This window comes from Cyanistes caeruleus, chromosome 12 (genome assembly GCF_971803275.1).
Source record: "Cyanistes caeruleus chromosome 12, bCyaCae1.hap1.1, whole genome shotgun sequence".
Lineage (NCBI taxonomy): Eukaryota > Metazoa > Chordata > Aves > Passeriformes > Paridae > Cyanistes > Cyanistes caeruleus.
In genome coordinates this window covers 4,123,791-4,151,225 of record NC_141712.1, presented here as the reverse complement: position 1 = coordinate 4,151,225, position 27,435 = coordinate 4,123,791, and the positions used below count along the sequence as shown (strand labels likewise).

At 43.4% G+C, this 27,435-nt stretch overlaps 1 protein-coding gene across 2 annotated transcripts in view; it reads right to left on the bottom strand.

The window, feature by feature from the left end:
• The window catches only part of SLC7A10 (solute carrier family 7 member 10), a 38,206-nt gene that overhangs the window by 4,479 nt on the left and 6,292 nt on the right, over window positions 1-27,435 (bottom strand). Inside the window, exons 2-8 of one of the 2 annotated variants that reach the window (XM_086847094.1) lie at window positions 11,930-12,134; window positions 6,116-6,267; window positions 5,300-5,425; window positions 4,225-4,378; window positions 2,543-2,666; window positions 2,343-2,446; window positions 1,224-1,320 (exon numbers count right to left, since the gene is read on the bottom strand). In XM_086847094.1, the coding sequence (XP_086703220.1) occupies window positions 1,224-1,320; window positions 2,343-2,446; window positions 2,543-2,666; window positions 4,225-4,378; window positions 5,300-5,425; window positions 6,116-6,267; window positions 11,930-12,134 (962 nt within the window). The remainder of the gene's footprint in view (window positions 1-1,223; window positions 1,321-2,342; window positions 2,447-2,542; window positions 2,667-4,224; window positions 4,379-5,299; window positions 5,426-6,115; window positions 6,268-11,929; window positions 12,135-27,435) is intronic. The other variant, XM_086847095.1, reaches the window with a different exon arrangement.

Below are 27,435 nucleotides of genomic sequence, written 5' to 3'. Positions count from 1 at the left end.
CATGGCTGCCCAGGACAGTTTACCCTAAACCTTCAATGTCTGTGATGGGGCACTGAGCCCCAGGAACGCTGTAAAACCTCAGCAAGGTACATATTTTGTCATAAAAGCGGAATCAGCAGGAGGTTTATTTGGTGAAATTTTGTCTGGGTGTATTGTGCCAGAATTGCTGTTAGAGCTGGGAGACATGTCAACATGCATCTTTCTGGTGCAGCTGGGGTCAAACCCTCGTGGTTTTGATATCAGTGGCAAATCTGCAGTTGGCAGCCATTGGTGCAGCCAAGATTTCCAGCAAAAGCCCTTTGGGGAATTCCTTTGCTGGGACCTTGCGGCCATGGCCAGCAGCAGTGCGAATGATTTTCCTCTTTATCCTCTTCTCTGCCACTGTAAAAGCCATCACACATTCTAGTTTCACTATTGGTAAAAGCACATGAAGCTCCTTGTTTCAAATAATAACTTCCCAAAGTCATTAGTAGTGTGGGAATTTCTGCTGTCTAAAAAGTGAGGGGAATGTTTTTCCCTGGGAAAGCACATGGGAACACACCATGCAACAGGACCAGCCCCCCTCCCTCCCAACAGCTGGAGAGTTGGGGTCTGGTCTTTGCAGGTGACCTCTTGTCTGCCTGATGTTCCCTTCAGCAGATGCTTCACTCAGGGCCACTGCAATTGTTGTCCCTACTTAGTTTTTTGGTCTGTGGAAAGGAATATCTGTGGTGCTCAGAGATGTGCCTGGCTACCCCTCACGAGATGTCCTGGTTGTTGAAAGTGATTTTAGGAGCACTTTGTCCTTTCCCTGGGACTCACCATATCCCAGGACCTAAAGCAGCCTTGCCTGAGTGGGATCAGCAGGGATGATGGAGATTTCCAAATGCCTGTGGGAAGCAATTGGCCCAAGGAACTTGTCCTTCCTTAAAGGAAGTATCTCTGATTCAAAAGCCAGACCCTATCTCTTGCTGCAGGACAGGAGTTGATGAGCTTACACCGTAGCTCAGGTCATGAGGGAAACCCTTCAGCTGTCAGGGGGGTTGGAAAAGCAGGAATTATTTCTGAGGCTGGAGGCTGCTTCTCTCTGGGGCATTTGGAGCTGCTCAGCTGGCAGGGCTCAGGGTGACCCACTGCTCCTCTTCTGGGGTAAAAACACCTCTCAAGGGTTTTTCCAGCTCATCTCTCAGTGGTTTAGTGTTTGTGAGAGCAGGTTCTGTGGTGGCACAGCAGGGATAACTTACACAGAGGAGAAGGGCAGGAATGGGCGTGCAGTGCTTGACGTGGATCATGGCGAGCAAACTTGGCAAATGGCCCTCTCGAGCACCAGAGAAACACAGCCTGGAAACAAGAAGGGTCATGATGAATCCACTGGGTATGCAACAGCCTCTCCAGTCCCTGTCATACAACACCTCTCATCTCAAACACCTGCTCTGGCCTTCTCATGGAGGGGAGCTGTGGCTGCAGCTGCAGGGACAGCCAGAGACTGTCCCCTGGGGAAAGGTGTTTGAACTAAAGCCTCCAGTATGCAGGGCCTTTAACAGCTAATATCACCTGGCAAAAGACCTGCTCTGAGAGGCCAAAATACCTCTGAGGACTCTCTGCTGGCCAGTGTTGTCTCTTTACCCAGGGAGGGATGAATACTCTGAAGGATGTGTGGGTATTTACCGTGCCAAAAGGGGCTTGGGTAAGGTTTGACACTCCTGAGCATTTCACTTCTAAGTGTACAGCCTGTTACAGATGCACTCTGATTTATTGCATTTCATCATGCCTGTGAAAGGGCTGGCATAAATAACTTTCCCAAGGTACTTCAGCTCTTTCCTCAAAAAACTTTATAGCTTCTAAACTAAATTCAGACAGGTCAGTCATTTTAAACAGACTTTATTGATTACAGTCATACAGACTTTACAGATTCTGGCCCAGCTACCAGCAGTGTGCATGCAAAGCAAATTGCTTGGAAGGTGATTTTCCAGCATGGGTGTGAAAATGCCTGAGTTCAGCACCAGGCCCTAAAACCCCTCTCTGAGCAAAGCACAGTTTAGCTGTGAGCTACTGGAACTTTATTGATATAAAATTACTTTGCTTCCATGCTAAAGCTGTGTTTGGCTCTTACTGTGAATTATTCCACATCTGCAAACACTTTCAATAACTCCTGAGGATTAATTTGCAAGAAATCCCATGAATCAATATTACATTTGCTGATTTGAAACAGAGTAATTTGTAACTGATTGTATCAACACACCCAACAACAAACTCATGCTCTACAACATCCAAAACGTCTAGCTAGCATTTCTCTAGCAAATGCAATTAAAACAGCCCCTCCCCAAATTAGATAATGTTCATAAAATTGTACTCCATCTAACCTTGATGAGGTAAAAAGGTATCCATTTATTCCTCCAAATGTAGATAGGGCCACTGAGACTGGCATAACCCAGGAAAAATAGCCCAGTAACTTTTCACCAAATGTCTAAAGCAACAGAAGGCAGAGAAACTGAAATACACTGCAAAGCACAGTACCGAAATCAAAGTGTATTTTGTACATCCAGGGAATGGTTTTACTTACTACAGCCACAGCGTTGGAGGACAAGAGCTCTTGGGGTGACATGGCAGTGAAATATGCAATGTTGGTGAACGTATACACAAATGTCACCAATGGGATGGATATGAATATGGCACGAGGTAGGTTCCTAATAAAAGAATTAGGAGGGTAGATAAGAAATTACAATCATGCACAGCAAGACCACAGTAACTGTGTATGGCCTGGGGATGGTCACTTTGTCTGGAGGGAAGCTTCCCTCAGCTCTCTGCTCCCCTGCATGTTAAGAAGCCCTGGGAAATGTGTCTGCAGCCTGGGAGCAGGGTACCACCATCTCCCTTTGGGCTCTTGGCTGGGATTGGGACACAGAGTTACTGAAACATGAAACATCCCTTTCCCAAAAGCCTTGGCTGCAGGCAATGGGGTGGAATAAAATGTCTTGCTTTGCTTTGCCTTTCCCTGCTCTGAAAAGGGGGAAGCTGCTCTGTTGTTCAGCTGCTGCCCTGGCCCATTGTGCACCACAAACCTGCTGTGGTCACACAATACACACATACAACATCGTGGCAGCTCACAGGATACAGATGTACTTGGTCTCCAATCCAGAGTCCTTCTCAGAGGTGGACACCTGAACTGGTCTTTATCTAACATAATGCATTTTTCTCTGTCTGTCAGATTTGGAATACAGAGGTTTTAGAAAGCATGTTTAACCTTGTGAATTTGAATAGATTTAATAAAAGTAGGAAGTGGTTTTGGTTATCCAATTTTTTTTTAATACTTCAATTTCTCCACTAAGGCTACATTAAAAAAATCCATTAAATTGAATTAATTGCATAAAGAAGCTCCATTTGCTCCATTCTCTCTTTCTTTCTCAACCAAGGCCATATATACTTTATTTAACTAATAACTTTTTCTTATTATTCAGCTTTGAAACCGTGATGGTCCATTAAAATATTGTTGAGATTTCTGGACATACACTTTGCCACTCACTGGTGTGCAGAGGTGCTCATAAGGCTGTAGCTTTAAGTCATTCTCATCCAAGCTTACCTTTATTTATTACATCCAATGTAATAGCTTACATTTCATCTTGTTTAATTGCTGTGTGCATTGGATGCCCAGAAGTAAATAATGCTCCAAGAGCTGCTCTTGACATTTGTCATTCCACTTTATTAACTCAGAAATGTTGAAACATTTGAGCTGTGCTGAACTAAATTCCCTTTCCCTCCAGCCTGCTTGTGATAAATCCTTTCCAAGCCCTTCCCATACCCAGGGTCAGCAGTGAAAATTGCCTTGGCAGGCTGGTGCCCACAGCTGTGCTGGGGCAGAGTGCCACCCTCACTGCACAACTCATCTCTTTCAGGGGTCTGTGGGAGACCTTGGGGGGAAAAAACAAAGCAGCTTCCAGGATAATTCAACTCTTTAATGACAAAGAAGACTCTTCCTGTAGATGCTTGTGTGGTGTCTCATCTATGGTTAATTGAATATGATTGAATAGTCACATAGAGATACTGCCCATTGTCTATAGGCTGCTTTGATTCAGTGCAATATTTTCATTTCAGTGTTTCTGTAACTTGCCTGCTATCTGTTCTAAACAAAACTCCAGTCCCACAGCCACAGAATGACACTGCAGCATCCTGTGAAATGACTAATAGAACCAGACAGCTCCAGTGTCTCAGCACTTGGAGAAGAGCATCACGGAAATGGATACTTGCCTGCGGGGATCAACCAGCTCTTCTGTTACATAGTTCAAGAAGTTCCAGCCACTGAATGCAAAGGACCCTTGAAGAAAAGCTAATGCTAGATGCCCCACGGATGGAGTCATCCAAAATTTGAAGGCGCTGCTTGGTGTCAGCTCTTTGTAGTTTCCTGCACAGAGAGCGCAAGCCAGATGTTAGGCCTCGCCTACCTACCTCACACACTTTAAAACAGGCAAACTTTTGCTTTTTATTCTTTGTTGGAACGGAGAGCTCATGCTGTTCACCTCACCGTGGGCTGACACATGGGTGAGTGTCCTGGTGAGGCAATCTGCCCTTCACCACCTCTGTGTCTCTCATGAGAGCCCTTGGCAACCTGCACTGTCTGAGGGTGGATCCTTGGCACTGTAAATCCCTGCCTGCTCTTACTGCGATTTTCTTCTACAAGAGTTTGGTGTTGTTTAGTAGAGATCATTGAAAATAAAGTGTCTACGGGCCTGAAAGATTTGTCAAGACTGTAGGACTAGTACCACTGAAAAAAACAAGTTTTCTGCTCCCTGTAAATGTCATGTTTCTTTGTCCTTTATATGACTCATCATACACATGATTAAAATATTATAAACATTTGGTGCTTTTGGCTTTCCAGTAACTGGTGAATTGGTGAGATATTTTTCACCTATGTTCAATCTTGTGACTTTTTGTAGGAAAGTGGACTAGTGCCTGAAATGAAGCAGATATCTTCCTGCCCTAGGCAAAGCACTGCTTATTTGTTTTACATCCAGAGCACCTCAAATTCAAGGAATGCACAACAGATTAAAAACTTTCAAGTAACTATTCCAAAACCTTTGTGAGCTGCTCTCCTTTATTCTATCAAATCCTACAAGGTGGGCTGGGAAGGGGCTTTTCTAAGGGGACACAGCTGATTTCTCCCTTGTGCCACACTTTCCAGAGCTGTGTCAGTATGCAATTCCACAGCTTGGCAAATCCCAGCACACCTTCAGGTCAGTTTGCAAGGAGGAAACATTGCAGTAAGTGGGAAATACCAAGTCTATCAACAGTACCATACCAATGTTAGAGCTGTCTCACAGAGTACCTTTAAAGATCTGTATGAAGCCCACAATAATGATAAGGGTCAGGGCTAAGAGCTTTCCTGCTGTAAATATATCCTGAATGCGCGTTGCCCATCGCACACTGGAGCTGTTCACCCAGGTCAGGAGGACTGGAGAGCAAAAGACTGAATTCAGTGAAATGAAATTATGTTTATTTAACAACACACAGTCAAGATATTGAAAAACACATGCATGTTCCTGCAGGGAGCTCTAGGGTGGCCAGTAACGAGGGTGAAGAGGAGCATTGCCTTTCCCAAGGGGACTCCCAGCTGCAGGGGCACCCCTGGCAGCCACAGCCCCAGGAACTGTGCCTGGACAGTGCCCAGTGTGCAAGGATCATTGCCTCCTCTCAGAAACTGTGGAAATCCTCAGTCCTGGAGCCCAGGTTTGCTTCTGCCGGCTCCAGAGGTGACTGATGCAGAGCTGCCCTCTGCACACTCACGTTTGCCAGTGTGCAGGAAGAGCAGGAAGGGCTCAGAGGGTGCTGGGTCACCTGTGCCAGGTGTCCTTGGTTCTGCAGGGAGCACAGCACTGTCCCATCCCACCTGCTCCCCTGCCACCACTCCCCCTGGACCTGCAGGGATTCGGGTGCCTTTGTGCCTCCCTCCAGGACACTGCACTCTCTGCAGGCAGGTGGAAAGGGCCAGAATATCCCACACCAGTCACATTTCCTCTCCTGGGACCTCCCCACTGGCCTCTGGAGCTGTGGCCCTGACCCCAGCCTGCCCGGAGTGGCCCCTCAAGCGATCCCTCGTAAAACCAGGGCAGGATTTGTGTGTGTGCAGGAAGCAAATACTCACGTAAACACACCATGGAGAGGATCCTAGAGGCATTATAGGGAGGAATGCAGTTAGGGAAGACGGGCTGCAGGACATAGTTTGAGAAGGTCAGGGCAATGACAGCCAGGCTAGTTGGGTACATGATGAGCACTGCGCTCCACAGCAGCAGAAACCTGGAAAGACAAGGAAAAGCACAGGAAAGCAGTGCTGGTGCTGTGCTGGAGGAGACAACACACACTCAGCTGTGCATAGCACACCAGGGCTGAGCACCTTCGTCCTGGGCACACAGAACATTCTCCTCATCCCTTTCCCCACCTTCCCAGCACAATCTGTATGTTAAAGGAAACACTGTAAAGCAAAGCATGCTTTAGGAATGTGTGGAAGAGCGAGGATTATGAGCAGCAGGCAGGTTTTGATTTAATGGTGTGTCTAGATGGAAGGAGCTCTGTTGGGTTAGGACAGCAGTCCCTAACTCTTGGGGCTGCTACAGCTCCCTGCTGGTCAGTGTGGGGCTTTTCTGCTGGTGCTGGCTCTGTGACCCAGGGCAGAGCAGTGCTGCAGTATTTTGTGATGGATCTGCTTAAGGTGACTGCACCCAACAGAGTATTGTGCAAATAGAAAGTGTGAGATATTTTGGGCTTTCATTCTGTGCAAAGGAAAAAAAAAAAAGTTAAAAAGGCAGCAGTGGATCAGGTTAGTCTTCAAAGATATTTGAAGTATTATTATTTCTATAGTGAGAAGTAATCATTGCAAGAAAGTGAAGTTTTTCTCGCCATGGATATGCACACACAGATACACACACAGCCATTCATTCACACCCATGCACAAATGTGCAGGGATGAGTGACACAAAGGAGGATTTGAAGTGATATTTCCAAATAAGACAGTATAATTTCTCTGGGTTGCTCTTTAGGGGGTGTGTTCCCTGCTTCCAGCCCTGTAAATCTGGCCCAGCTGGGAGCCTCTCTCTGTGTCATTATCTGGGGGTGCTGTTTGCTGGGTGCTCCTCAGCTGAGGTGGCAAATGTCTCTCAGTCCCATCCCTCACTTTGCCTTCTTGTTGGGTACCTTCCCAACTGGCACTGTAGGTTTTTACAATAAACTCAGCAGATTTTGTCTTTCACTTGTTTTTTTGGGGTTTTTTTTTTTGGTTTTTTTTGTTTTCTTTTGTTTGGTTGTTTTTTTATTTCCCAATTTCTAATGTCTTTCATTGTTGTTCAGAGCAGTTTTCCCCAGTGATTGCTTTGTGCTGTTTGGTGTTATTGGTGATGTACCCAGCTTGGGAAAGCTCTGCAGGTCCTGCTTGCTGAGTTAACTCAGCTGGTCCACACTGAAGCATAAATAGGACCTAAAGACTACAAAAACAATTTGCTGAGTGTGATTGGGATACTGATGGTGCTGCCTGAGGTCAGGCTGTTTGGTCTGGCTGTTGACTGGCAGGGCCTTTGCAGGGGATTCCAGTTTTTCCCTGTCATGGTTATCCTCATCCATACAAATTATGTAGGCTGAGAATTGTGTAAAACTTGCAGTGGGGAGAATGAAAATGCTGTTTTGGGAAAAATTTTCCCTTGTTTCTCTGCTGTAATATGGAATGTGGTATAGCTGCTATTGGGTAGAATTATGGTTTAATGGGAATGGATTGTTTATGACAGTCACTGAATTGAAATGCAGGATTGATAATGCAAATTAAAGCAAATGCATAATTTTAGCAGAGGGGGGACAAAGTTGTACTGTCAAATGTGAAGCTCAAGAGAGAGATGGCAGTAAAAGAAGAAGGAAGCTTGCCTAAGGTGTAGGCCCATTTTTATCATGTTTCTACAGGTAAGTTTTAATCAAAACCTGTTTCTGAGAAAAAGATCTCTGCACTGTCACTCAGATGACATTCCCATCCCTAAACAGCCAGCTGTGGGGACCAGGGTACAATGCTGGCCATGTGCTCACAGTGCCAGCAGCTGCCATGGATGGGCAGGATGAGGCCCTGGAGGCCCAGCTGCCTGGGAATGGCTGTTCCTGACCAAAATGGTTTCTGCAGAGACCATGGGTGATGTTTGCTTGAGGCAGGGAGATGACACAGCATGGCAAACCTGGAATTACTTTGTTCTTCAGATGGCAAGTGGCAGAATTATTGCCCTGAGGGCTGAGCTATGGCACTGCAGATGGAGATGGAACTCCACCCTAGAGCCTTCCACAGGCTACTCAGTGGCTGTGATTACAAAAACAAGAGAAGTTCAGTCTTCTCTTGTTGCTGAGTGAGAAGTGATCAGATCTTTCTAACAGGCTTGAGACAGCTGAATGAACAGAAAAAGGAAGATGTGGCTGTTTGTTTCAGATGGCTTTGGTTTGGTTTGTTTGTTCTCTGAACATGAGTTTGCATGAGCAATCTGAGCTCCTGCAGGTGCTGGTGGTGAAAGAGCTGGTAAAACAAGCTCTCTGTCTGTATTCTAGCTACTGGCTGGGTGGCCTCTCATGACTGGCTGTGGAGCCTGATCCAAAATTCATTGAAGGTGATGGCACACACTCCCATCAGTGTGTATACAATGAGATATTGTCTCCTCAGAGCCCATCCCCATCTTAGGAGCAGGCCAGAGTGAGTGGTGCCACGTGCTACCCTTGGGAAGCTGTGCCATTCTTGTGGAGTGCCAGTCATCCCTGGACCAAAACTGAATTCTTTTGCAGATACCTCTGCATACTTATTTCCTCACCTGTGGAAAGAAATAAACATCTCATCTGGTTTCATCTGGTCTAAACAGTCTAGTGAACTTGGTGAAACTGGTTCTCAAATATCTTTTTGGGATGTGCCTATACTCCCACGAGGATCTCACATTAGGTATGTTATAGATTCAAAGCAGCCTGTGAAAATACGAAATTCCAGTGTTCCCTCCTTGTGCATCAGTAGCAAAAGAAAACAGTTTGAACCAGGTGCTAAAGTACAACTCACCTTAGTACAGGTCAGGAAAAACTGAACTGGTTTAAGTTGGAGTTTGAATACTGTTAATGCCACCCTACATTGCTGAAAGATTAATGCCTTTGGAAAATTCAAAAACTTTGCAATAACAAAAAAGAAACACAGAAGTGTATTTATAGTATTAAGTGTATTTAGAAGCATGTTATGCTTGCAGTTTAGAGTGACACTTATCAAAGCTTTGGCTGAAAACTCTCTTCAGACTGGTTTTGATGAGGACATGTGTCCAGTCACCAGCATTCAGAAGCTGCATTGATCAGAAACACACTGGAGGGTTTTTCATGAAGATAAATTTATTCATTGTCTTCTGCAAGAATACCTATTAAGCCTTTTATTTATCATTTGGGGTAATGTTCTTTTCATGACTTGAGCAGACTTGCTGGCCCATATGCATGTGAGGAGAGCTGTGCTCAGATGGCTCCTGCAGCACAGGCTGTGACACATTCCCTGCAGTTTGTGTGCTCACACACAAAACCTATTTAAAACCAAAATTATTTCTAAATAGGGATGAAAGCAGGAGTCTTTCTTTGGTACTAGATCAGAGCCTAGTAATATTGGAGTCCTTCCTCAGCTCACCCTTCTCCCCTGGCCAGAGGAGCTGGGGAGTGTCTCTGTTCAGGGTTTGCCATCACCAGCACTTTTCACTTTTCAGCAGTGTTTCCTGCTGTCCTTGAGCTGTCCCAGAGCAAGGCTGCTGCTCTGCAGCCACAGCTCCTGACAGCCCAGGAGATGTCCTGCCTCTGTGATTCCGTTCACCTGCTTACATCACACCTATCAACATAGCTTTTTTAATAAAAAGTTATATATCAATACTGCCAGACACAGGAGCTGGGGCATGCAGTACTCCAGTGGCTGCTACAACCAAATCAATATTTCCTTGTGCCTCATATCTAAGCATGAAAACATAATGAATGGGAGGATTTTGGGAGGCAGGGACAAGACAACACCAGCAGAGTTGTTGTGGTCTGGGTGGGGACAGCGTGTGCTCTTGTAGCAAACACTGAATGGACCAAACCACCCGACTGCTCATGGGGAAAGGCAGATGCACCAAAACCTGGTGCACTGAGTTTGATGTGCTGGGCTGTGGAAGGATGAAATCAAAGAGAGAAGCAGTGGTTTTACCTCAGAGGAGGCACAGTGCAGGCCCCTTTCAGCTCAGAGCGCCTGTGCAATTGCTAGTGGTGACTGCACACTCCTGAGTGGGAACCTGGAGGTGCTTGAGAGGGCTTTACTGGAAAATATGACCAAATCCACCCTTTTTATATCAAAACCTACCTGATGGCTTTTGCCTAATGTGACCCTTTGCCATAATAGTGGGATTATTTCTTGGGAGAAGAGCTAAAGTCTCTGCACAGGAAGAATGGGAGCACTGCTTCCCTTCGGGTGACAGGCTGTGCTTTTTTGGTATTGCTTGTGCATTACAAGCCTGGACACCATGAAAGTGCTGCCCAAGCAGAATTTCCTGCCTTGGGAGGTATTTTCCTGCTGGGTAGTGATCAATCAATTGGTGTGTGGTTTGTTACAGCAGCTGCATAGCTTGGTGTTTGCAGGGACCAGGCAAGTTCTCTGAATGTGGCAGAGGGAGCTGAAGAACAATTTAAAGCCAGGTTTAGTCGTACTTGATTTCTAAGCAGTTTCATCCTCCCCCCGCTAGAAAGCACAATTCTTTTGGTTTTGTGGAAATCTCCTTCACAGTGATGTTCCAGGGATGGGATGTGCCATGGTCTGTGGGGTTCTGTGCTCTCAGTTCCCTGTCCCTGCTTGCAGACACTGCTCCTGTGAGCAGGCAAGAGGGAAGCTGCTGCCTGCCTGCTGCAGTGCCCTGGAGAAGCAGGAGCTCCCCCTTGAGAGAACAAACCTCAGTGGAGCTGAGATTAGGTTAACCAAGCCAATGTTGTTGTTACCTCAGTCTGTTCTGTGATGCCAGTGAGGTTTTCCATGGAAAACATGACATGGGACATGGATTTCCATGGGACAGCAGTCAGAGGAGAGGTTCCATCAACTAAGGGAACACAGATTTCATGAACCAGCATAAGGCAATGGCTTAAGTTTGACAAGCATCAGAAAAGTCCCTTGTGACCAGGCATGTCTGTGATGCTGGCTCATTTTATAAGCTCATCTTCCATCTCACATGAGAAGGAATACTCTGGTTTGATGGGGGTTTTCTCCTTACTCTTTCTCTAGTTTTCTGTACTGGTGCTTATTTTTCTTAACCAAAGTACCAGCATGTGGTATGGCCTCTCTACTCACAGTGAGAGAGCTGGTCAGAACATTCTGGTGCTTCTCTAGCAGTCTGTGAGTACAGGCTGACAGCTTAATTTATTGTGTTCAATACATGAAAAAGTGCACAGTCAAATAAAAATGATAACCCCTTCTCACTTGTCCCTTCCTCACTTGGCCACACTAATCCATCAGTAGTATTTTCAAAGAGAAATCCTTCCCTGAGTTAGCATTCCCCCACTCTCTATATATAACCACAGAATAACCACTTGGTTATTCTGTGCAGCTGCAGCAAGTGAAGCAGCTTTGCTTTATTTCTGGTAAGTAGCTCCAGCTTGGCCTCCCTGATGGGTAAAGCTCTTCAGCACAAGGCACTGATCATTCACCACTCACACACAGATCACTTGGACACAGCATCACTCTTTTCTGCCATGGACTTGGAGGCAGTGAGGGAAGCGAAAGGATCTCTCACCTTCCCTTGGAGAGCAGCATTGTGTAGGGGCAATTTGGTATTTCTAACAGAGAACAGAAAGATTGATTTTGCTAAAGCATTTTTATTGACAAACACGATCTCTTCCAAGTCAGATGGCTTTCCCACACCAACCGCACCACATAAATGTGTTTTCAAATTAGTTTATAGAGATAGGGTACTTACCCAGCCAACCCACCAAAAATCTCTGTGACATAGGAATAATCCCCTCCCGACTTGGGGATGGTGACTCCCAGTTCAGCGTAACAGAGCGAGCCCAGGGCAGCCACACCGCCACCAAGCACCCAAATAATCAGCGCCAGGCCCACCGAGCCGGCGTGCTCCAACACTCCTTTCGGTGAAATAAAGATCCCAGAGCCAATGATGTTACCTGGAAAGGACAACATGTTAGCAGTGAGGAAAAAGAAAAGAAACTGTTGGCTTTTATTTATTCATGAGATTTGTCTTTAAAACAAGCTGGTAGATAAAACCAGCACTGAGAGATAAAAGAAACCATGGGAAGGATTCCACCGATTGATGAATGGAAAAAAAAAGCTATTTGCCTTTACAAACTGTAGGTTTGCTGATAAATGAAATTGGATATTGAAAGCTGCAAGAGACAATGGGGAAACACCATAAACTCCTAAGAATTAAAAATTAGGGGGGAGGGTTGTACATTAGAGGGGAATCTTAGGTATCAGGTATTCCAGGAAGTCTGTACCTCTCAAGTACCTCAGCCACTGGGGAAAGAGAGATTGACATGTGGACAGGAAATTGGGATAAAAAGGAGGCTGCGTCCTCCAAACATTTGAGAGATCCCAGGGAAATGTCCCATGGCCTCTCCCTTCATTCAAATAAAGTTACAGGAGTCCTCTGTCTCCTTTTTGGACATTAATCTCTGCTGCTTGTGGATTGATTTTCCTGACATTCAAATGAAGGTGAACAAGCCCATAGCCCCCACTCAAACAAAGGACAAAGCTGTGCCATCCCTGCACCCCCCTGTCCAGATTTTGCATGACTGCACTATTTCTGATTGTGCCCTGGCTGAAGTGTTGCCATTTTTCAGCAATCAAAGACAGTAAATGTGTGCTCAGCTGTGCTGAAGCACGATCAGTCTGAGCTGAGGACCTGTGAGTTTTCTGGCATGAACTTCCTCAGCTTGCATCACTGTCTGCTCTCACCTGCCATGCCCAAGTGTATTATTGAAAAGAGTTAGAAGGGACTTTGTAATGAAGATTTTTCATCCACTCCTAAGAGGAATTTGAACAAGTTGAGGCTCATTTCCAGTGAGTTTGGGAGGTCAAAAAAGAAGCATTGTCTATAATGATGGGCCCAAAAGGTGTGCTTGCCACCAAGGATGGATTTAAGATTCTGCTTGGAAAAGTAATCTCAAAGTCTGAAATACTAAAAATCAATAAGCATTTTGTACTTGCAATACCTGTGCTGCTTATCATCACAACATTTAAAGTTATAATGTGGCATGACTAAAATATTGGACAATATGAGACAATTGAGAGGGTGTGAGTTGGAAGCAGTGCTGGGTATAGAAAAGGAGTGCTGGAGATCACCTGGTGCTCTTTTCTCCTGTGCTCTTTTCTCCTGTGGGGCCAGTGTGTGTCACCTGATGGGTGAGCAGCTGCCTCACGGGTCGGGCACAGGGGGTGACAGTGCCTGGGGTGACACCAGCCTGGGGCCTGGCAGCAGTGGGGCTCTGCAGGGCTCCATCCTCAGCCCTGTGCTTTCAACACCTTCATTAATGACTGGGACCCAGGGCTCCGGGGAGCACGGAGGAAGTTTGCTGCTGACACTGAATTAGGAGGAGCTGGTGGCTCCTCTGAGGGCAGAGAGGCCCTGCAGAGAGACCCAGACAAAGGAGAGAGATGGGCAATCCCCAGCGTGTGAGGCTGAGCAGGGCAGTGCTGGATTCTGCACCTGGCACGGGGCAGCCCTGGCTGTGCCCATGCACTGGGCAATGAGAGGCTGGAGAGCAGCTGCAGGAAGGGGCCTGGGGGTCCTGCTCAGTGGAGCTGGATCTGAGCCAGCAGGGCCCTGGCAGCCAGGAGGGACATCCCTGTCCTGGGGCATCAGGCCCAGCACTGCCAGCCGGGCCAGGGAGGGATTGTTCCGCTCTGCTCTGGGCTGGGGCAGTTTGGGGCACCACAGCATAAAAAAGACATGAAACCATTGCAGAGTGCCCAGAGGAGGCCACGAGGATGGGGAAGGGTCTGGAAGGGAAGCCCTCAATGAGTCTTTGGAACTGCTGTGTGCCACAGTTTTAAGTTGTACTCATGCATATGGAAAAAGGCTTTCAGTTATAAAAGCCCCTTAAAAATGATCTGCTACCTGCCAGCATTCACACCTGTGGATCTGCATTTTCCACAGAGTACCCAAAACCACTGGACTTTTGGGAGGAGCTGGTGGTATTTTGGGGACCATGCTAAAGTTCAGACATCATGTTTTTTACCAAAATAGATCTGGAGGTTTCCATTGCCTCTTTGGGATGTAACCATACTCTTTTCTGGCCACTCCAGTTCTGGAGTTTCAGAACTCCAGTTCTGAAAAAGTGCCCAAAGACAGAATAACCCCTAAATGTGTCTGCTGGCTCCTCTCATGCCATCTCCTCCTGCTCACTACCCTTGTTGACTTTAGCTCAGGTTTGTTTTGGCTGCAGAGAGCAGATGCAGATGCTCATCCTTCAGCAGGCTCTCAGTTTCCACCACCCCATGTTGTGGTGACCTCTCAGGGCAGAGAGAGCCGAGTCCTGCTGAGGTGTAACTGCAGAGAGAAGATCTGGCACGGCAGTGAAAGAGTGCAGTATAAATAAAGAGTGCCTGATGTGGTTTTTGAATGCTTGCACTTGGCACTGCCAAAGCTCAGAATCTCTCTGTGTTTCATGTTTCTGCCTCCAGGAAGGGGCATGGCTGGTCCCTGGCAGCCTGGGTGATGGGCAGTGAGGAGCACTGGCAGCAGGGCTCCTTCTGAGAGTGATGGCCTCCTGTTGTGGTAAGAGTGCCAAAGCAATCCTCCTCATCTGCAGCTCTGTCTGAGCTGGAAACAGCCAGAATGTTCTTTGTTTAAGGAGAATAATTTCTGCCTGCAACCATCTGAAGGAGCCTTCTGGATAGTTCTTTCTACTATCGTTCTACTAATTTTTTTTGTAGATTAAGCAAATCATATTTAAAAAAAAATGTAATATCCTTCATGAATGAATAAAGAATGAGGCAAAATTACCTTCCAAATTCATTATGGTTTTGTATTTGTACTCACAACATGTGCAGAAGCCATAGCAGTAGGAGTGGAAGTGCTACACTCCTGATAACAAAATGTTCTTATGAAAATCTGCCATCAGTGTGGTAGATGTGCCCAAAAAGTACCTTCACTTCACTTGGCGTAGGACATGTTTAAAAATAGGTATGGTGGAGATACTGAAATGCTCCAGAAAATAAGATTTCAGAAACTGCCTGATGAGAAGCAGTTTTCAGGAGGTCTTGGCCAGCAGGAACTGGAAGGAATTTGGTGAGCTGCTTTAGAGGTGAGAAAATGCAATATGTACTCTTTCCCATACCTAGCATGACATTTTGTCATCTCTTGTTTCTTGGTGTTTGTTGCCTTTTTTTTGCCTTTTCACAATAATATGGAATAGTTGGTATAAAAATACCATGACAACTTCAGACTTTGTTTAAAAATTATGTTACTAACCCTTATGAGTCAGAAGGCAAGCAAAATATCCTGAAATATATATATATCACTTCTGAGATCTTATCCGGTGTCATGATTATTTTTGTTTTCTTTAGACAATGTTGAGAGCAATTTCCACATCCTAGAAAAATAGGAAATGAGGGAAGTGGAATAAAAATTAAATAAATTAAGAATAGTCTGTGTCTTTTTATCTCTCCAGTCAAGTAACACATCCAGCAGTGCTGGTTGTAAAATTAGAAGAATGGTTGCATGGAAGAACCATCCAGAAGGCTGTCTGGTCCTTGTCCTGCTCCTTCAGATAGTTGCACCCAGAAAGTATTTTCCCTAAACAAAGAAAGTTGTGGCTGTTTCCAGCTCAGAGTTGCAGATGACGAGCCCAGCCTGTCCTCTGTGAGCTGCATGCTCAGCCCAAGTGGCCAAACTTGCTGGGTCCTGGGTTGGGAACCCAAACCAGCTGCTGCAGCCTGGGTGTGAAGTGGGTCCAGCCTCTCCCATCAGCCCTGCTCCACCTCTGACTTAGTGGAAGTGGGTCCCAAACTTTTTTTTTTGAGAAGAAAATGTCAAATCTTGTATTTATCTGCAGCACACAATCTACACAGACTATAAACATAATGGCTCTTACATCCTGTTGAAAGTATCCATCAGTTCTGTAAGAAGGGATTTACTGTATGTAGAGACCATATTTGGTCTCGCTTGGATAAAACCAAGTAATTTCCTGTATAGTTAGCAAAGAAAAGTATCACTCATGCCTTTTTATTGCATGCACGTTTCTTTAAAGATCTGTTGTACATCAGAAATTCTGAATGGATCAGTAATTTGTCTAAGCAGCTCTTTCCCTTACAAAGTATTAACAACAAAGAAATTCCGTGCCTTTATTTTTGGCCACAGTCAAGATAAATCAGTTTGTGACCAGTTGTTCAGTGAAGGATTATGGCAGGCAGCATTGCTAAAAAAAAACAACTGGTATTGGTATATTGTATTCCCAACAGCAGATACAGGCAGTTTTCACTGAGAACAGAATAATAATCAAAAAGTTCTCCCATCCTCTCACAACTCTAGGTAGACATTGCTCAGGCCAACAGGATGACAGCCTGTGCCACTGCTTTAAAAAGTTCTCTTATAAACAAATGCTGAAGCTTTGCATCCTGCCTAGGAATTATAAATAAATATTTCTTTTTTTCAGTACTAAATATTGTAAAGAATTGAGAATCCTGTTTGGCAACAGCAACAAAAAGCTTCATCAAAAGGAACTGTGCTTTGCAAACTGTTTAAATCCAAATTAAATATGAGGTGGGTTGTGTCAATAATGGTGATAATGTAACTCATCGTGGATAGTTTTTTATGTATGTATTTAGCAGAAATCTCTAAATGAAGCTTCTGGTGCAGCTAATTGCCAGCTAATTGGCTGCCAGGAGTTAAACACTCCCAACTGAGGACATTAGTGACCAGTGACTGCCACTGCCTGTTTGTGAACTCAGGGCATCACACAGCTACAAAACCAGTCAAGAGGTAAAATGCACAGCTCACAATTTTGGTGCAAACTGGAAATTTCATGTCAGCACAGAGAGTCCCAACGACTCTTGTTTATCCACAGTAAATAAACTTGCTGCTCTCCTGCCCTGGCTGAGCTCAAGCTCAAGAGATTAGAAGTGTCCCCTCCTCCCCTATTAAAATAAAAAGACTAAATGAAATTCTGAATCAAGGAAATAGGTCCAAAAAATTACTAGGCTGTAGGGGCTCAACAGAATTAAAACTATCAAACACTTCAAGTGCATTTTCTTAACCTCTAATCAAATGTGAATTTAGGCTATGTGGCAGTTAAGGTATTTAATGCAATCTCCTGGAGTTTTTTGCTTTTAAATAGCATTCAGAAAACTCTTAATGAAAAACAGATGAAGAATAACAGGATCTATAAAGCCTGGCATTAAAATAACAGCCATTTAACTTCATATGCAAGTGAAAAAATGGAACTTCTGTATCAGCAGAAAATGAATTATGGCTGCTCAGCTAATATGCTTGCAGGAAAAAACCCTCAAAAATGGCTGTAAAAATAACAATGATAATTTAATGTCTACGGGGATTAATATTTAACAAAATTAAACAAACTTAAAACCTGACTTCAAATATTTATGTTAAAATTCCTAGCAAGCAAGAACATGACCAGCCATTATAAACTGCTATTCCAGCATTCCAACTGGATTTTACTGTGTTAAGAATTTATAATCTGATTATACTACACACAACTTTAGCGATTTTAAAAATAAGGCTGCTTCAAGTACTAACAAAAGTGTTTTCCTTAACTTCTGATAGATGTATAAAGAAGATTATTTGCCTTCTGAGCACTAATAGGCAGGTGTAGTCCATGAGGACCAAAGTTTTCTAACAATGAAGGCACGGATAGAAAACTGAGTTAAGGAAAGTAAATATTTCAGGTATAATTTCACTAGTAATACCTGATGCAGCCTTACAACAGTCTGTTCCACTGATAAGGGTTAGATTTTGCTATTGCATGAGGTACTGTGGAGATCTGTAAATACTTTAAATTTCTATAGATTACAAATCAGTACCTGTGCCCTGTGCCCTGCCCAGCTGCAAAAGGACAGGGAAAAAGCAGACTTGCCCATGCAGTGGGAAATGGGTTGGAAATATTTGTTATCTGGCAAACCTGAAGAGCTGTGGCAAGGATGGAATATCAATCTTATCCTGAATTTTAGTTAATGTAACTGTAGATGCCAAATTTTTGGTTTGTTGCTCTCCTCAGTACTCAAGCAGTCTGCAGGATGATGGCACATATCCTTCCCCACAGAGAGAAAAACCTCTGCCTTCTTGTCTTTATTTTAAGACAATATAAGACTTATTAAACTGATAAAACTAGCAAGGGGATACAACCTGTACATGCCAGCTGCACTGTTGTGATTTTGGGAATGTGTCAGGCAACTGTTTGCAATTAGATGAAAAAATCACGATCTAGAGAAGAGCAATCAAGGCAGATTTGTGCTAACCTCAGTCTTCACAGGACCTCCAGTGTACCTGGGGCCATTTGAATGGTTCTTTACAAGTGGTAAACTGCACATTTGGATCTGGCTTAAGGTAAACTGCTTAATGATGATGGTTTGTTTGGATTCCCTTCCCACCAGTAGTGGAAGGCACTTAAAGGACAGCAGTACTCTAATCCTGCAAGACACATTTATGGGACTGAAGGGCTTTGCTGTTCAGCTGAAGCCAGCTGCTGGCCACAGGAGCCTGACCATGCTCAGGCTATTCATAATCCAACCTCTGCCAAAGCACCCAACAGCTTAAACCCCCCAAAACATGGTGGTTTAAAATTTCTACCTTTTTGTAAAATTAGTCATAATTTGTCAATTACTTTTCTTCTACAGGAGCAGGTTAACCAAGAGAAACGTCATCAAGAAAGCTTTTAAGCCTCTGTTTTGGTAACATGGTGTTCACAAAATAATCTGTTGCTTCTACAGCATTCAAAGGAGGTTCCTTTGGCATGTGTTGACTACTTGTAGGAAGGTCACATCTGTACCATAAAGACCTCAGTAAAGGAGATATGATGTGGTGATATTCTCATTACAGTACTTGAGTCAAATGTAAATGTTCCAATAAGCAAAGCCAGCACTGGAACCTCTGATCCAGTTCTCTGGCCTGCAGGCATCATGCTCTCCTGAGTATGTATGTGGGCATACACTAGGTGTGACAGATGAATTTACAAATCCTTTTGTCCAAAATTGCAGGGCCCAAGTGAGAAGGAAAGCTGGTTGTCCCTGTCAGTCAGTGCCAGTCCTGAGCTGCTGGAGACCAAACATTTCGGTGATGTGTGCAGAGGACAGGTCTGCACCAAGGCAGATAAATGGCCAGGAGGTGCTAGGGATCAGGCCTCTTAGGAGCATGTGAAATAATAAAGATGACAGATGTCTGCTAGTACATTGTTTTATCCAGTTTTATTTGAGTAACATTGTTACAGTGTGTTTATTTCAAAGAAGAAGTTAAAGTCTGTATGATAGGATTTTGTTTTTGTTCTAAACTGAAACTCCTTTTATTTTGCTAGTCCTTTCACAGGCTGCAAGCTCTGTCTCCTCTTTTCAGGCACACAGTCCACTGCTTTATTTTCCTGCTCCTCTGTTCTGACTCTTGTACTTGGTCTGACTTCTCTACTTCCTTAACTTCTGACTTGTTCTCCTCTTCTCTTGCCAGCGTTGGGATATGTGGGCTGCATTTCATTACCATGAAGAGGAAACCTCAGCCTCCCTTGCCCTTCTCTGTGTGCTGCAACGATAAGGCAGAAATATCAGGAAAAGCCTTTTCCCAGGGACTAGGTGACATTTTCAGTGGGATATTCTCAACATGAGCTCCACGTGCTGCTGCACTCTGAGCAGCCTGTGCAGCAGCACAGCTGTGTCCAGGAGGGGATTACACCCTGCTGCTTTTGCTGAGCTCCATACTGCACCTTCCTCTTCTGCCTTACTCCTTGGCACCAGGGGCCTTAAGCAGGGTGTGTGACAGGGCAGTGCTGCCCAGTAAGGGTGAGGGAAGCCCACAGACAGCTGCAGAGCAGTCTTTTTTGGTGGATCCCACTGCATCCCCACTGGCACTGGTACATGGGTCTCTTGGGGAAGAGACTCACCTGCCCCCTGACTGTGGGACCTCAGCACATAAAGCAGTTACTGTGACCCTTGAAGCAAAGGAGAGAAGGCTTCGACCATCCTAATAATTTTCAAAGAGAAACTGAATGCCCAACCTACCTTGATGATGTGAGAGATGTGGAGGAAACCCCTGTGATGTTCCTAAAATGCCTGGACTGCCCTAGTAAGAGAGTGCAGCACTGCACACTGACTGCTCTCTATAAGTAGTGCAGCTTTATGTTGTTTTGGCCCTTGTTATCTGCCCAACATCTTGTTTCTGTGCTCTTTGTTATCTGCCCAACATCTTGTTTCTGTGCTCTCTAGATCTCAGTATCTTGACTTGGAATTTTACCTGCAAAAGGTAGAAATGTGTTGTTAAATCCCCTGAAGCAGAAATGGGCAGTGTGTAAAGCTCTGCCCTGCAAGCATGCTGGAGGACATGGGGGTCCTCTCTAGGACACTGTGTGACTGATTGCTAACTGACAAATTCTGGTTTTAAGGAAAGCACTGATAGTGGAGATGGGTCCTTTCTGTAGGGGCTTAGAGGGCAGATGCCAGCCCATTCAGCTGATTTAATGTTTGTCCCTCTGCTGAGAAATCCCACAAGTGATAGCCACATCTCTGGGAGTGCTCCACACCTGAAATGATTTCAGTATTTACCAAGAAGAAAAGCAGCTACAAAATGTTGCTGTAAAGCTCACCAACTCAGCTATAAAAACAGCCAAAGAGTTCAGCTGTGTTGGGGAGTGCTGTGGCTCAGACAAGGACAATATGACAGATACAGCTTTCTAGCACCACACTCTTCAGCCCTACTCATGCCAATGGCAATGACCCCTGCACAATCTTTGAAGCATAATTTGTTTTATGGAAAATGATGGAGTTTTTGGCTTTTTTCTCTCTCCCTAACTCTATTCTTTTTGCTCATTGTGACTGATCGTGGTGAACAGATTATTCAGTCTGGAAAATTCATCAGCAGCTGCTACCCAGTAGGAAAGCCTCTTGCTGTCCATCCCTGAAAGCTGTCATTCCTCATGGATGTGTCATTACCCAAATCACAAAGATGAAATAAAACCTCAGTATGCAATTTTGAGAGTTACACAGCACACAGAAGGATTTTTTTTGTTAGACAAGTCTAGGCTCTAGCAGAAGAAACCAGCCTGGAAGTTGGCACATCTCTCTGACCCCACACTGCTCCACACTCCCTGCTTACCTCACACAGCAGCATCTCTGCAGCTTTTTGCTGTGAAAAATGTTCCTCCTTGCGAACTGAGAATTTTGTTTGCATGTATTGGTGTCCTTGCAACCCTCAGCTATGGCTACCAAAACCCCACGTGTGCTCTGCACCAGCCAAGGGACAGTGTGGGGACTTACAGAGCAGCGTTATAGGAATGGGCAGGTCTGGAGAAAAGACACAGCTTGAACTTGATTGCTCAGCTGCAAATAAAGCAAAACCTAATTCCCACTCTTGCCTCTGATTTTCTCTCAAATTACTGGGTTTTATGCCTTCTGCTCTGATCCCACAAAGATGTGCCCTGCAAAAGTGTCCTCAGACTCAGGGTAGTTGGTGGATTTTTGACTGTGCTTACACAGCTTCTGCAAACTTGGGACTCATTAAGAGCATCTCTAAATTAGGCATCACTTAATCCTTGATTTCTGAAGGGGTATAATGGGAACTTCAGTATGCTAAACTTTTAAGGTAAAACTTATTCTTCAATATTACCCTGAAAAGCTAAAATGTTCAAAGTGCCTTCCTGAATTGAAATTCCTGGCAATACATATTTAAAACAAAGCTATATGAAAATGGCAGTAACAAATCATCCAAATACATCAACTGTTGTGTTATAATTCAGGTTATTGAGAAGCAAGATCGATTTAGAATCTCCTATAAGGTCTACTGCCATTGCTTAGGATCTTACACAGCCTTATTTTGGATGCAGATGTAAACATGAACTTAGCAAAGCTTGGGGTTATTGCAGGTTTCACACCTCCTTGAACAGAAATCATTCAATCTCTCAAGTTTACATTTTTCTAGCTATAAATCTGTGACAGCATATTCTGTGTAGTTAGTTTTACCTCTTAGCATGGTAATCTCATCATTTACATCTCTCATTTATACCTCTCAGTGGCTTTATCTCTGTTTTATCAAAGAATACAGAGATAGGCTATGGTCAATGAACTGAGATGGTATTTAAAAGAAAAAAAAAAAGGTATTTATGCTTACTGGAGTGTGTACAACTATTGCACAATGATATCTGACTTCAAACTTGCACTTAACTCAAAGTGCACTTTGGTAAACAGCTCAGCCTGAGTTTAAATGAGATTTACAAACACTTATCAGCTCAGCATACACTTTGACAGACACCACTTATGATGCTGTGTGCAGTCCTCATGTATTTAGAACTAGTGCTGACTTGTATCTTGACCTTATTTTTAACTATATAATTTATTTTAAAGAACATGTTTAGACAATTTTACTGAAGAGAACTAGAAACTCCTGGATTTCCAAAAGAAATGGCAACTTTTCTTGCAGTTCCTAAACATCTATGATCTGTGAATTTAAGGACCTGCTGTAATATGTTCAAGAGTTAGCAATATTGCTATATGATATTCTTATGCATGTATGAATCTAGTATTTACACATATAACAACTATCTTTTGAAATGAATCTTCAGAATTATGAGACTTCATGTTGCTCACTGATGTCTTTATATACCAGGTTTATCTGAGCAGTTGACCAGCTATGTAAAATAATTAATCAAAAAGATGTCTCACCTGCTGCCAAATAGAAACACTTGTTTATAGAAAAAAGTACAGAGAAACATGAAATTAAATCAGCAAATCCTGTAAAACAGACATTAACACAGACTTGAACACCCCTGCCATCACAGTATATAGGACCCTGGTTATAATCCACACTTTCTGTTCTAGTTTTTCAAGAGATTGGAGATCTGTCTTGTTTTCTTCTTCCCTAGTTTCTTAAAGTAACAGACTTAGGTTTGAAGCACACTCTTTAGAAATATCACTTTACAGAAATCTCCTCCTTGGTTTGGGGTTTTTCAGTTCTAGTGCTTCTGAGCTGCTAAATCTCAGCCAAGAATTCCTCAGACTGTTTTGGAAGGCTTCACAGGGAAACAAAGGGGTTTCTCCAGATGAAATACTCACAGACCTGTCTTCAGGGAGGTTCTGTGAGTTGATGGCTAAAAGTGAATTTGCTCCTTTTGGCTTTTGTGTGCCCCTTTCCCTGTCTGAAATATAGAGGATGATCCCCACCTGCTGCAAAGGGCAGCCAGGATGCTGCTCCTGTCCCCTGTTTGGGCAATGACAAATGTGTTCATTTTAGATTTGTGGTAAAATGAGCAAGTGGGACTGGCCCCTGTAACTTCAATAACTTCAATTAATGAGAACAGATTACACATGCTGTGCAAGCTGAACACAGCAGGTTCATTCTCAACTGTGACTGCCAACCTTGCTCAGGTATGGGGGCAATAAAGGATTTGTGTGCTTTGCACCTAGCTACTTTAATTTCATTTAAAGCCTGATCCTATGAGGCAATGAAGTCCTCCACTCTTGTTGCCTTCAGCAGGATTTGAGGGACTTGGGACCAGTTAAGAAAAGGGTCTTTAATTTTCTGTCAGGAGCACAAGCATGTGAAGGAGAGCTACTCCTTCTGCATGCACTTGTAATATGTACAGGATTGGGCACCTTTTGTAATAGTCTGCTTAAATCTTACTGTGTTGCTAGGGAACTGGCCCTGTCCACAACCAAAAAACATGGAGACATTGTGTCCCACTGGTTTCTGGCAGAGTTTACCATAAGAAATGGCTTAATTGCAACAAGATCTACTAGCAGGAGTACAAAAAATGTGATTTGTCAGCTTTTTCATCAGCTTTTTTTTTTAATTACAAATATTTTAATTCTATCACACACATAGAAATCCCTTTCAAGCTGAAGGCTAGGCATGTGAGGACACCACCAGAATCAAACACTTCTTTCCTTTATTCTTTAAAATACTGATTCAGCTATTTTTAAATTTACTTGAGTCAAAGTACAGTGTTTGGAAGCTTAACAAGCTTGGATGCTCTCTGCACTTTTGTACTAACTAAGGCTATTACTATTTTCAAGACTCTTATAAAAAGACTTGTTTGTTTATGTTTTCAAAATGTATGGCTTTTCAAGTTTTCAGACTGCATTTAAAAGTATCAGAAAAAAGAAACCTGTATTTATGGACCTAGAATGACACTTCTGATACAATTTCTTATCCCCTTCAGGACATCAGAACTGTCTGTGTTGTTTTAAATTAGTGATAAAACAAGACTTGAAACCCTAGATACCAAAGAATAAGTCTGCTATCAAAACAGGACAAAATCTGGGCAGAGAATAAAATAAGCCATGGGGAAATTGAAATGAAATATAGTCTGAGGTGACCTCTCTTAAAACAAACAAGTAAATCCTGTCCTATTAAGCTCTTAGGAGATCTGCTAAAGAATTTTGAAATAATCCAGACAAGGAACTCAACCCCACATTTTCATTCTTGTCAGTCCTTTCCTTGCAACTCCCTAAGAAAAAATGATCCCTTGTGTGTTTTGTACAAAAGGATGAATTTTTACGATATAAAAGCACACACTTTAAAGCTGTAAGTCCTCATTCCTTGGCAGACATTATCTTCAGGTTTATGGCGAAATACATATTGATCCTTTCCAAGGCACAGGTGGGCAGGGAGGAAAGAAACACTCTTGTGGAATCATCAGCCTTCTTTGTGGTGCCTGACCAGGAGCAATCTCACAGCACAGTTGTATGAAAAACCATAATATGGCACCTGTTAATAGTTTTTCTCCTTCTCTCAGGATGGTTGCACAATTTAACAGCAAAAAGATGGAAAACACTGAGGACCTTGGAGACTAGCCAAGTAAGGATGTTTTTTCTTGTCAGACCTGTGGCTTATAATGTCATGCATGTGTCCACAAGTGCAATGGCCTTTTCACAGAGCTCCCTGTGTTACAGAGAAGGTTTCAATATTCAGACCTCAACTTTTGTCCTCCACTGTCTGGAAGCATCTCTGTAAGAGAGCAGCTTTTTATACCAACTGCTCATTCCTGCACGATTTTCTAACCCAGGGTTCATGTCCAGTAATTAATGTGCCTGTGTGTTGACCAGTGCTACATGGCAATTAGAAATTTTGTGATGGGCAGCCTTGTGACATTTCATTGTCACAGATCACATTACTATTGTGGATTTTAGCTCTCTGACCCAGTGTATTCAATGAGATTCTTCCTTCACTTGATTTCTCCTGGTATTTGTGGATGTAAATAAGGCCCTTATATTGTACAAACGTATTTTTTTGTGGTATACTATATTAAGATGTTTTGCCTGATCTAGATTAAGCAGCTTCATATAACTGATGAAAGAGCTATTGTTTTTCACAGTAGAAAAGCCACTCATCCAGATCACTGACCTATTTCTTGGAGTTAGAAGTAACCTTTCTAAAGTTTTACTGATTTTGAATGGTATGTTGTACACTATTGATATTTTAGTCCCACATCTGAAGTGTGATTACACCATTATTTAAGGATCAGATAAAAAAAAATTTGACTTGATTTTCAGATGCAAAAAGATTTTAGTTTTCTGTAAGTTTTGGTACTATTCTAAAGAAAGTGTTAAATGAATCAGAACAACTCAGCTCTGAGGGTTATTCTATTACTCAATGATACAGAAATTCCTCAGGCTTAAACACTCGCCACTTTTCTAGCTCTGAGATCCAGTGGAATTTGTCTCTATTGCCTGAAAGTGATGATGAACCATGTCTAGGAGCAAGAATTTAAACAGCTCACCCTAACACTAGATGTGTTTGTACATTACCCTGAAATCAGAAAAACAGCATCTACAAGTTCTTGAAGATGGGAACAACCTGTAGACAATCACTCTTCAAATCTTGCTTTTCACTCCTGACTTGCAAAGGCCAGTGCCAGAGAAAAAAACATTAGGAGAATAAACTAATACTGCATAAAGAGATTTTGTGGAGGCTGACATGAATAAATGTATTTACCACTATACATGTCTTTCCTCTGCAGAACAATAGGGCTTGCATATTCTCTATGCTTTCTCACTATCCAGAGAAGGATACAAGCATTTAAAAAAGAATTAGGGTGTTGAGATGCTCAGTCAATGTTGGATTGCTGGCTCCCTTCTCTATGCCATGGAACATCTGCTAAAGAACTCTTTGGGAGACTTCTGGATTTTTAAGGACCAGCAGAATAACACAACACTGTTAGGATGCTTTTTATTTGGGACACTTCAGCACTGACAAATGCCTTCTCATTTTATCATGCTGCAATTAAGATGACAAAAAAAAGTGTGGTGGCTAGTAGAAACTCCCCCCCACAGTACAACAAAAAACAGGGTCTCAAAAGGAAAAGTTTGGCACATGAAAAGCTGCAAAAAAAAAAGCTAAACCTCCACCAAACCATTTCTGCTTGTTGTGAGCCTGCCAAAGCAGAACAGACTTTCTCAACAGAAAAGGCTACATTATGCTAGAAGGAAATGAGCTGCAAGGCACAGGAAAAGGGAACACGAGTGGAGATTTATGGCACTGCTGAAAGCAGGCACTGTACTGCCAGATCAGGAGTGAGACACTTCCCAAAGGATGCTACCTTTGTTAGTTCATCTGTCGAGGAAGGAGTTTGTGTTGCAGGGTATCTGAACTACTGGCACTCATTGCACAGAGCTCATTGCCCCAGCCTTGTGATCAGTCACTGTGTCTCACCCAGAATCTCCTACTTGTTTTAGAAAGTAGGAAGGTAAAAACCCCCCAAAACTAGCAAAACTCACGCAAATTAAACCCACTCAAACCAAAACCATCGATCAAGGAATACTCGATAGCTAATGACTTGGAAACAGAATTCTGTGTGGCAATTCTTGCAGAAAAGTACAAATGTAGCTGTTTTTTTGATTTTTTTTTTCCTCTTCATATTGTACATGTGGGACTTGACATGCTGCATTCTCCTTGATACAGACTGCAGCAGAAAGGCATATCTGGAAAAATAAAACCCTTTCCTTTGTCCAGAAATATTCAGTAAAGAAAAATATAAAGTTAAGGCTTTTAAGGCTCTTTCCCATCCTCCACTCCTATGCCAGGAATTTCTAATTACAGCTCCTTTTTAGACTTCCTCTGTAAGTAAGTTTAGTCTCAGAGGTAAGCTGCTAGCCCAGAGAAACTGCAGAATCTCCCTGAATTTTTACCAAGCTTAATTTGAACTTTGCCATGGTTCTTACTTTCAAGTGAAACTGCAGCTTTTTTTCAGCTCCCTACACTCAAGTGAAAGGCTACCCCAAACAATTCTGATGGAGAACTGTATGTTGTTACAATCT